Raw genomic sequence first — 11,182 nt, forward strand, 5'->3', positions numbered from 1 at the left:
TACCTGGAGTGTAGTGCAATTGGCGAAAGGAAAAAAAAGCAATTGGATGTAGATGGATTTACAAAATAAAGTTGCATGCTGATGGAACTTTGGAGAGGCAGAAACTTAGTTCAGTTCTTGAAGATGTTGGTTTTGCTAGAAGTAATGTTGATTCCTCTTTGTTTGTTAGAAACAAAAATGATGGGAAACTTGTTGTTTTAATTTATGTAGATGATCTCATAATTACTAGTGATAGTATTACTAAGATGAGTGAGATCAATTCTCTTAAAAAATTTTGTTATGAAAGATCTTGGAGCTCTCAAGTACTTTTTTGGGATTGAAATGGTTGCATCTTCAAAAGGTATGTTTCTCAGTCAAAGAAAATAATTCTAGGTTTTCTTTCTGAAGCTAGAGTACTTGAATGCAAGCCAGCTCGCACTCTTCTTGACATTAAGCTTGTGCTAGATTCTGAAGGTGATCTTCTTCCAGATGTGAGTTATTATTAGAGGTTAGTTGGAAAATTAATAAACTTCACTATGACTCGACCTGATATCTCATATCCAGTTAGCATTGTCAGTCAATTTATGGGTTCTCCAACTGATATTCATTTGAGCATTGCGAAGAGAATTCTGAGAGACTTGAAAGGTTCAATTGGTAGAGGCATTATGTTCAAGAGAAATGGTCATACTAGCATTGTTTGATATGTTGATGCTGATTGAGTAGGGAATGCAGTTGATAGAAAGAGTACCACAAGTTTTTGCACCTTTGTTGGTGGAAATCGATGTTGTACATGGAGAAGTAAAAAGCAGAGTGTTGTGGCTAGATCAAGTGCCGAAGCTGAATATAGAGCTATGGCTTCTGCTTCTTGTGAGTTGATACGGCTAAAGGGTTTGTTGCTTGATCTTGATTTTCCTGTGACTGGTGCTATGTGTCTGCATTGTGATAATCAAGCTGTTGTGCATATTACTTCCAATCCAGTTTCTTATGAAAGAACTAAACATATTGAAGTAGATTGTCATTATATTAGATCACAAGTGCAAGTGATTGAACCTGTGTATATCAGAAGTGCAGATCAACTTGCAGATATGTTCACGAAGCCTCTTTCTTCTGTGCGGTTTCAACTGATTTTTGGCGAGCTCGGATCAATCAATCTTCTTGATCCAGCTTAAGGGGAGTGTTGAATCATGTAACTATGTTGACTTTGGTTTGGTTATGTTCTAGTGGAAGCATGGAGCAGGGTTGTTGATCTGCTGTGTCTCATCATCATCAGTGGGAGTACGGTGGTTCAAGATTTTCTCCATATTTTCCTTGTCATAGCATGGGTTGTGAATAGCTATAGTGTTTAGCCATGCTTCTTTAACTTTTAGTAGGTTAAGTGTTGTTAGTCTTTTTCTCTTTAAATAGCCCTATTATTGGCTTGTATTTTACACATTACATCAATATTAATTCAAGAGAGAAAATTGCTTCAGTTTCTGTGTTGATGATTATGAATTTCTACATCCAGAGCTCCGTATCAACATCGCTTCCAATTCTTTTCTCTTTAAATAGCCCTATTCTTGGCTTGTATTTTACACATTACATCAATATCAATTCAAGAGAGAAAATTGCTCCAGTTTCTGTGTTGATGATTATGAATTTCTACATCCAGAGCTCCGTATCATCATCGCTTCCAATTCTATTCGTGTATGGTGCACAAGTAAATCTCCTGAAAACACATTACGAAAGTACGTTTGGGATGGAGTTTAAGAAAGTAGTGCGTAGTTCTACTACTGATGGTTGGCTGGTGATCATGTTCCCACTGTTAAACTACTAGCCATCTTCTACTTTTACGATTATCAAACTTTGGTTGTCATCTTTCTAATATAAGGTTGTGATTTTCTTTCCCATTGTGATTTGCTAATATAAGGTGGTTTAATCATCTAATATGTCTTGTCTACGTTTAAGGTTTCAAGCTCAAGTTCTCCGTTGTTTCCAAGTTTAACTTATGAGGAAAATTCACCAACAGTCTATGAACTCATGTGGTAAGGACAGTTTGATCCCTGACCTTTAAAAATGATCAAATAGATCCCTGAACTCTTATTCTGATATCAATAAGGTACTTCTGTTAAAACTTTTGGAATATTTCGTTAAAATATTCTTTTTATGTTAATTTTGTCATTTTGTTATTTGTTATTTGTTAGTTGGAAATTTATTTATTTGAGTTAGATCTAATCGAAGATTAAACCTTTCGAGTTGTTCTGCAACTTTGTTATTGTATTTTTCTCTATATAGATAATCTAGAAATTCAATCAGGCTAGGTCTTAACGGATCAATATCTGCTACTCCAATCTCCTTTTGGAGATGAATATGTTCGTCGTATAGGATATTTAATATTCTACAAACGTATTCTATGGAGTATTGGCTTTCTTGAATATGTTTTGAATGAAAGCACACTTGCCACTTATCAGTAGCTTTTTCAGTACAAAAAGACTGGTAATTTTTAGGTCTGACTTCTTTTTTATTGGATAAAATGAGCCAATTTTGTGGCATAAGCCTGATCTTCACTTGTTTCTGAGCGAAACAAGCTCTGATACCAGCTAGGGCGAATCTAACCGATGCTCAAAATGTGAAGAGGTTTCTGATCTTCTTCAAAAATTTCTTGAAGAACTTCGATATTTTCTTGGGATGCGTAGATTCTACGCTGAATTCTGTAGATAATATCCCAATAATTTTTGGTATTTCTTGGAAGGTTCTTTCTATTTCTTATTAGTTTTTTATATTTTTCTTTTTCTTGTTACAGTTCTTTTAAAGACAGTTTAGCAAACGCTAAAAGCCTAAGTCTAGAAGCTATGATAATTGCTATGATGATAAAATAACTGTTTACCTTTGAGTATAGAGGGTAGATTTAAAGATTAGTAAACTGCTTAGAAAAATAAATTTTAAGAATTAGGTCCACCATGCTCCGTCAAAATTTTAACAAAATGACAAAATTAACAGAAAAAATAATATTTTAACGGAATATTCTAAAAATTTTAACAGAAGTACCTTATTGATATCAGAATAAGAGTTCAGGGATCTCTTTGATCCTTTTTAAATGTCAGTGATCAAACTGTCTTTACCACATGAGTTCAGGGACGGTTGGTGAATTTTCCTCTTACCCCTCACATTAAATTATTGTTATCAACCAAGGAACCATAATTCTATGACTCAAGGGACGGCTTGCTCTAATATTTCATCTCCACATTTGTTGTAAAAGTCATCTGTAAGAAACGTAGCGATGTACAGCTTTCGTATCTGTTGGAAACCTGGAACACTAGCGAGCTCTATCAATCACTCTCCCAGTAGTTGGATTCTTCATAATCCTGGAAGCACAGATATAACTGTCGTAAGTCGTAACTGATAGTCGAATGAACTTTACTCCACTTCATCTCCCATTTGTCATTCCATTGCATTTTATTTTATTTGACATTGCAAGTCTTAGGCAGATTAACCTCATGAGGAAACAACACGTACTTTGTTGTCTTGGGGAAGATTAAATGATTAATATGAGATTGGTCTGAAAGAAATGATCTAATTTGGTGAACGTTATCAACGCTCCAGATTCAACTCAAACTCACAACGTTTGCGATTCAGCTGAAACAACACTATCAAGAAGCCACTGGTCTTTCCTAGTTACAACAAGAACGCTCTCATACTTAAAATTGAGGTTTAGGGTTCTAACAAGCTTTCTCAAGATAGGAATCACAACATTACGAATCGTGTCATAACCTAAACTCCTGCTCTTGCATTTCATAGCTACTTCGCATTCTCTCATAGCTACTATTTTTAAGGGCCAACTAGTAAGTGGGAAAATCAACATTGTGTTGGCAAGTTGGTTGATGATAAAATATCCCATAATTTTTGCAGGTACAGTATATGTACTAACTATTAACTACCTCAGATAGTTCACAAGCCACCACAATCCGGCAGTAATCAAAGATAAATAACCAGAAAAATAAACATCAAACTCCTGAATCTCTTTGCAGTTCTAAGTCGATTCAAGCATAAAAGTAAAGCAGAAAAGGTAAACTCTATGCAAAACAACAATTCTCCCTCGATTTGAATAATGTTCTCAAATGACTTATCTCCAGAAACTAAAAGACAGATTAACAAAACTGATAAATCTAGTCCCATCTCAAAATCTCTCACCAAACCGGAAGAATACTGAACCTGAGCCCGAGTTGTGATCCACAGCATATTCTGCTCTTACTAGACCTAACTTGACACCAACACCATATGATGACCCATGACCCACTCGCCTATATACCTCTGTCGGGTTACCCTTGACGTCCTTCGAACTTCCGAGATCATTGCCATGTTCTGCAAACGCATATACATGTGTACCTTTTACTGGTACCCGTAGCTCAGCTGCAAGCTGTAGATAAAGTGGAAGAGAAAATTAGCCGACTGTTTCCCTTTTAATGTACAAATGGTAAAATCATAGCCATAATTTTCAAATATATTAGCAACAATTTCGTAGCATATTCACTTCAATAATGTAATAAGGCACGACTGAACAGAACAAAAGGAATAAATGTTGACATCTGTCTAATTTGGCTCCTACCTCAAGGATTTGCCTGGCAGCACCTATTTCACCCATGTTGTAGCCTCTCACAGAATATGGACCTCCAAGAGTAAATGCATCATAACTGGGTAGATCTCCGACACAGCCACCATAGTGTCCATGAAGTACAAGGACAGGTGGTGGTGGTTTGCCAGCACCTTCCTCCACTTCCTTCAGCTGGAAAAATCTTGTTAAGGTTAGCTGGTGGCGGTTGAAGAATGGAAACTTGCTGCCAATGCCAACACCTTGGTCAACCTGCACAAAATTATTAAACAGATTCCAAATAAGACCAAAACTACAACCATCTATCAGTGACTTCAAATCGGAAAAATAAATCCTAATCCTTAGTAGTATAACAGTTCTAAATGACTGACTAAAGATTAATACATAATATATTATATAGTTAACTGAGATGGCAGAATAGTGATGTGCTTTTGTTAAATTGTAAAAAAATGAGCGTGATCATTTATACAAGATAGACCACCATTTATACTTTGAGTATACAGGTCAGGACCAATCCATAAGTTCCTGAAATTAGCAACTCACAAAGACTTCAAACGCACATCCAGAGTGGTTCCCAGTTCAAAACATTTATTTCTTTTACCTTGCTTGTGTAAAAACTCAAAAGCAGACAGCAACTTCATACATAGTAAGCAGAAAGCAACTTCATATGTAATTAAGAACACATTGTTTCCTTCAAAAAAAAAAATAACACATATTGTAAAGAAAGTGATGCTACCTGAAATACATTCCTCTCACCAACTATAGTTCCATTCACAAATTTGGTGTTATCACGTGTGATATTTGACTGTAAAAATGCCACACGATCAATACCGGTACCACTCAGGGTTGTAGGAGGTCCATCTTCAGTGACTCCACCACTGGGCAACACTCTTTGGCCATTTGAACAGATATGGCTGCGTTCGTCACGTGTTGTTATCTCTTCCATCACAAGTCCATAAGTGAATTTGCTCTGACGGTTGAAATTCTGGGAAAAGCAGGCATTCAGTTATATAATTAAATGGAAGTAGATGTCCTAAACAATATCAGAAAGTTAATTTCCAAAACTCATATATTGCTCCCTCTTTATTTTAACAAGATATTGCCCTTCTCTTTAAAGAAAAGTACATCGAGCAAATGTTATAAACAACAGCAAAAAAGTAAATATTTAATCAAGAATAACAATGTGACATGCATCTTTTTGTGCAAACATAAAGAACTAAAGAGACACCATATTTAATCAAGAATAACAATGTGACATGCATCTTTTTATCATAAGACGCACCTCTGTTATATTAGCCTTCATGCCAGCTCGGTCAACCCATATAGGGGGGACCTCATCAGCCCCAGGCCCACCAGTGAAGACTGGACTCAATTTGCGACTGTTAAAGCAGCTTACACGGAGAGAACGATTACGGGGATTGTAGACACCATCCAGATATGGATGCACATACTCGAGCTTAAAAGCAAGATCATCCTGAGGAAATGACCATGAACAATATGACACAAGAATTACTCAAAATTATGAAATCATCAATAAAATCAATATATGGCCATGGAAGGCAATAATGATCTAGACAAGAAGTCTACTTGAGGATTGTAGAAGTTGCTAGTGGTTACTGAACCGAGGACAGACCGATTCAACCCATTGAGATTTCGATGTTCAAATGTAACAGTTCCACCAGGCTGCAGTGAAGCCTATAACACAACAAAACAGATGTGATACCAAACAATCAGCATTACAGCACTGAAACCTTCAAGATAATTTATGTTCAATGGGCAGAAGAAAGAGATAATTTCACACATACCAAAGTTGGATAACCACCCCGTCCAGGAACAATGCTCCATTCCGTGCTGACTTCGGCTGTTTTCTGTTCTAGTTCTTTAAGCTTTATTTCAACAATTATCCCTCCTTCATTCTTCTCATCCGGTCGTGGATTCACTTCAATGTTTGAAAACAATGCCAGGGAGTTTATGTTCCTCAAAGCTTGTTTCCCTGCTTCTATATTAAAGACATAACCTGGTCGGAGCTGAAACCATGTTGAACATTCATTAAAAAAATATTCAAAAAATCACACATTGCACCATGCAAACAAACATTAGGTTTATGTATAAAAAAGAGCACAGCAAACAAATAAAGGGGAGACTGGTAAAATATCTAACCAATAAAAATTACAAAAATGAAAACCAAGCACCATTTTATTGGTTTCAGAGTAGTTCAACTAATCCATTAACCAAAAACAGGAAAAAAAAACCTATGGAAAGAAACTGATCATCTTTCTCTGCCTAAGTTTTTTCGGAGAATAGTGTAATCTCTTCTGCAATGAATGTTAAATTTGTTTTCCTAATTGACTAATCTCTCTTAATTACTGGTTCTTCCATCTGTTTTCTCCTCTGCTCTTCAAATTAAAGGTAGCTTTTCAGTACCGATCCTATAATCAAGTTTTGGTTCCCACAAATTATCTTCCTGCGGCCCTAAAAGCTTTCTACATATCTGGTTGTGAAGATCAAATTTTGGGCATCTAATGGGTCTTTGGTCTCACATTAGTATTGTGTGAGACTAATGTGACATTGCTAGAAGGTAAAGAAATTACGGAGTATATTGGTTTTGGATTGCATTTTTCCTGCCTCTGATCACAAAGCAACTACATAAAGTTAAAAGGGTGGCTTACACATAAATTGTTTCATGTCAAAGCATGTGTATGATTTTTATGTTGCATATTATGTGTTAGAGATCCATTGTACTTCTGGAAGTAAATTTTGGCTAAATCAAAATCCCTTGCATAATAATCTCACATGTTCAATGCTAGAGAGATCCATTGGATATGTTGTATCCTACACAATAAGTGCAAATACAAACTAAACTAAGGGCTGCAAAATGGAAAAGAAACCGATCACCAGTTCAACCCATGAAATTTCAACAGTTTTCGATTCAATAAAGTGCTTATTGGTCGCAACGTAATTCAACAACACAAGCAGATACTTATCAAAGATGCAAGTATGTATATATATAAGTACCTGTCTAGGCAGTTCTCTCTTGACCACAGGAATCTGAGTGTTCCCCTCGACAAAATTGCCAAGCTTATCCTGGAACTGAATAACGAGCTGTGTGATATCTCCTTCGACGACTTCACACACAACCTCCTTAGTGTTCAAATTCCCGAAATTGACAACTTGAGCACAGGCATAGCCCTCGTCTTGGTACCATTTCTGAACCCGGTCCCGAATCTTCTGCAGCAGCCTAGCACTCACCTTCCCTTGCTCTCTCAACATGAGCAGCACCTCCCTCTGCACCGGAGCCGGCAACAAGCACGGCCTGGCCCTCTCGATCCTCCTCTTGTAGTCCTTCTCCTGGTTCCTGAAATACTCCATCTTCTCCTTGTCGGTCATGTCCGGGTCCATCTCGATGGGCTTGGACTGCGCCATCAGGCCCACATTAATGCACCGGAACTTGTCCGCCGACTGCCACGTGCTCTCCGTGAAGGAAATCGTGACGCCGAGGGTGCCGTCCGGGTTGGTCTTCCCTTCCAGATCGACCTTCTCGAACATTCCGCAATTCGCCAGGGTTTCGAGCTCTTTCTGGAGCTGAGCCTTGGTGTAGACGCCGCCGGGCCTGAGGGAGACCATCTCGAAGAACGAGTCCTCCGTCCCGACGGTGCTCCACCGCCTCCGATCGAAGAACAAGATCTCCGAGACCTTGTACTTCTTGAACCCGCTCAGCTTGTTCAGCTGGACCACAATATTCGCCGGAAGCCCGTGAGAGTCCCACTCCGGCGACTGTGCCTCGTCCGCATTCGCCACCATCTGCGGCCCGAACAGCCTCCTCCAAAACCCTCCGCCTCCGCTCGAACCATCTCCTCCTCCGCCGCCGCCTCCACCTCCGCCGGAATTACCGCCGCCGGAGCCGATGAGGGCGGGGAAATTGCTGAGGTTCAGGACGAGAGTGACGGTGGTGACGCCGGCGAGGGTTTTGGCGACGTTTTGGAGGAGATTGGGAGAGGGTTTAGGGTTTTGAGACAGAGGAGAGGAGGAGGAGGCGGAAGAGGGAGAGACGGCGGAGCATTTGACGATTAGGGCGCGGGAGTTGTTGGTAGATGTGGCGGCGGAGGAAGGCGAGGCTAATTTGCGAGCGGCGGAGGGAGAGAGAGCGGTGGGGGTGCGGTATGTCCGGGGCGGCGCCGCTGCCAACATTGTGAAGGGGGAAGAGAGAAGAGAGAGGGGGGAGAGTGAAGGAGGGGATAAGGCTTTAGGCCAAAGCAAAAGCCCTGTTTTTTTAGAGTTGGGGGAATACGATGAGGGCGAGGCTCCAGAGAGAGGGAGGGGTTGATACGATTCACTACTTTTTTTTTTTTACTATGTATCCATTTCAAATAAAAAACTGTGAAGTAAAAATGAAATGATTGTTTTGGGAAACTGGAGTAAAAAGGTGCCACGGTAAATGGTTGGTGGTCCAGTAATAATCAACAGATTTTTTCTCTTGTGGAAACGTATCAACATTAACAAAACATACTAGAGATTAAGCCTAGCATTGCTCTGCTAGGGTTAGTAGGTGGCGGTCGTCGGTGACTTAGTCACTCCGACAACTTCTCTAATTTTCATTAGGGAATTTAGCGGATCCCTTTCATAGAATCGGAACCGGGGCCAGGACGTAAGGGCAGTTTCTCTCCCGACTTGTGGTGCTGATGTGGACCGTTCTTCGGCAGCCGGAGGACGACCCGGGTGGTGTTGCGTCGCTCTGGGTGGCAGAGTTGAAGTCCTTGGATCGCTTATAGGCCATATTAGGGATCTGATCCGGGTCGAGGTGATTGGTGCCTAGGCTAGGTTCGGGTTATGCAGAGGTGGGACTTTGATTAGGCTGAGTTTTTTCTTGGAGGATCTTTATTAACATTTCAACCGCGGTAAGGCTCAATCCTGGCTTGCTTGATTCCTACGACGAGTTGTGGTGGCTGGTGGCGTGATATGAGGCATGGAGGATCGATTGTTGTCACAGGCGGTTTCCCCTGGGTGCCCAGAGCAAATGTGGATTTCTTCCTACGGACTTGGGCCACTATGGGTCTAGTTTGGTGGATTTTCATGCTAGACTTTAGGCCCAAAGAAATTCTGGACGCCCAACAATGGGCCTGGGCTCGAGTAGGTCTAGTTATGCTTTGGGTTTTGCTTTTAAGACCCTCTAACTGCTGGGCTCGGATTTGGTTTTGCTTTCATGTGGTCATAGGTTCTCTCTTGCATAAGTTTGTGACCGTTCTTGAGTTATTTTGGATTTCATGTTTATGATTTATCGATATTAAGATGGCTAGGTTTTTCTAAGTTTAATTATTTCGCATGGTTTCTTACTATCGAAGTCCTAGAGGATGTTCCATGTTATGTTGATGAACCTACATTCTTAATATTTGGCAAATCAAGCGACGTTTCAAAAAAAAACTAATAAATCATAGTTCAATTCATAGGTAATTTGGGACAATACTATTTAGGGCTAACATTTTTTTAGTCCCTATAGTTTGGCCGGTCATCTATCTAGTTCCCGAAGTTACATTTTTATCTATATAGTTCTCAAATTTGCAACTTTTAATCTGAAAAAAAAGTTTATTCCTTCAATTTAGCAATTAACGTGATGAGGTGTCACTTTAAAGATTCTTTTATTTTCTTCAATTATCTAAAAAAATTTATGGTTTTCATTTTAAGTTAAATTTATACGGAGACCATTATATCTTTGTGTCTCTGTTTAAATTTAACTTAAGATGAAAATCATAAATTATGAAAATACTTTGTCCAGTTAAAGATAGAGTGAAAACAATTAAAAAGAAAATACTAATGAATATAAAAGAGAAAATTGATATAAGAATATTTTGGTAATTACATATTTTTTTGAGGATATTTAACAATCACCTCACGTTAACTAATGAATTGATGGAATTTACTTTTCAGAGTTGCAAGTTTGACTAAAAGTACATAGACTAAAAAAAACATTTGTCATACTATTTATATATCCAATTAGAGAAATTCAATATCGACATACTATAAGGTTCATTTACAATGGAAAAACTTTTTTCAACTATAGCAAGACTCACCATATTTTGATATAGAACAAAAGTTACTTCTTTAATATCAATAATTAGCATGCTTCAGCTAGTTAATGAAGCCACCACCAACATCTGTCTTCAGAGCAGTAGGCTTCCCAGCCTTTCCAGCATCAGTTTTCCTAGTAGGCTCCTCAGTAGTCTTTCCAATAGACTCCTCAGTGTTTGACACCCATGTTATGGATACCTCTTTTTCTAATCCAGGCATCAACCGTAAAGCCCAAAGAAGTAAAAGCTATACTAATGTTACAACATTACGGAAACTATCAAAACCACAAACGGGTGCAAGATGGAAATGGTAATGGTGTCGGGTATTATCGATGATATATATAAATAGTCGGGTCAGAGAGAGCGGATGGGATCAGAAGGTACGAGAGCAAAAGCAACAGATCATTCTTCTATAAAAAGCGCCCCTTTAACCTTTAGGAAAGATTTGATAAGTATCATTTAAGGGTGAATAATTGACTAAAATTTTGTGGTTATATAAGGCACGCTCCAAATATTTATTATTGTTAGTTATCAATTCAATAGGAGTTGCTTGAAT

The 11,182-nt window shown here is 38.8% G+C and overlaps 1 protein-coding gene across 1 annotated transcript; it reads right to left on the minus strand.

Annotated features, from left to right (window-relative positions):
- Positions 1 to 3,847: 3,847 nt before the first annotated feature.
- Positions 3,848 to 8,811, minus strand: LOC126793520 (protein TOC75-3, chloroplastic-like). The gene is made up of 7 exons (XM_050520065.1): positions 7,580 to 8,811; positions 6,370 to 6,591; positions 6,152 to 6,259; positions 5,847 to 6,038; positions 5,301 to 5,549; positions 4,562 to 4,816; positions 3,848 to 4,372 (listed from the first exon to the last, which is right to left on the minus strand). Exons 1-7 carry the CDS (start codon positions 8,750 to 8,752, stop codon positions 4,133 to 4,135), a joined length of 2,439 nt encoding a protein of 812 aa, XP_050376022.1. The 5' UTR covers positions 8,753 to 8,811; the 3' UTR covers positions 3,848 to 4,132.
- Between the last annotated feature and the right edge of the window lie 2,371 nt (positions 8,812 to 11,182).

This window comes from Argentina anserina, chromosome 5, assembly GCF_933775445.1.
Source record: "Argentina anserina chromosome 5, drPotAnse1.1, whole genome shotgun sequence".
Lineage (NCBI taxonomy): Eukaryota > Viridiplantae > Streptophyta > Magnoliopsida > Rosales > Rosaceae > Argentina > Argentina anserina.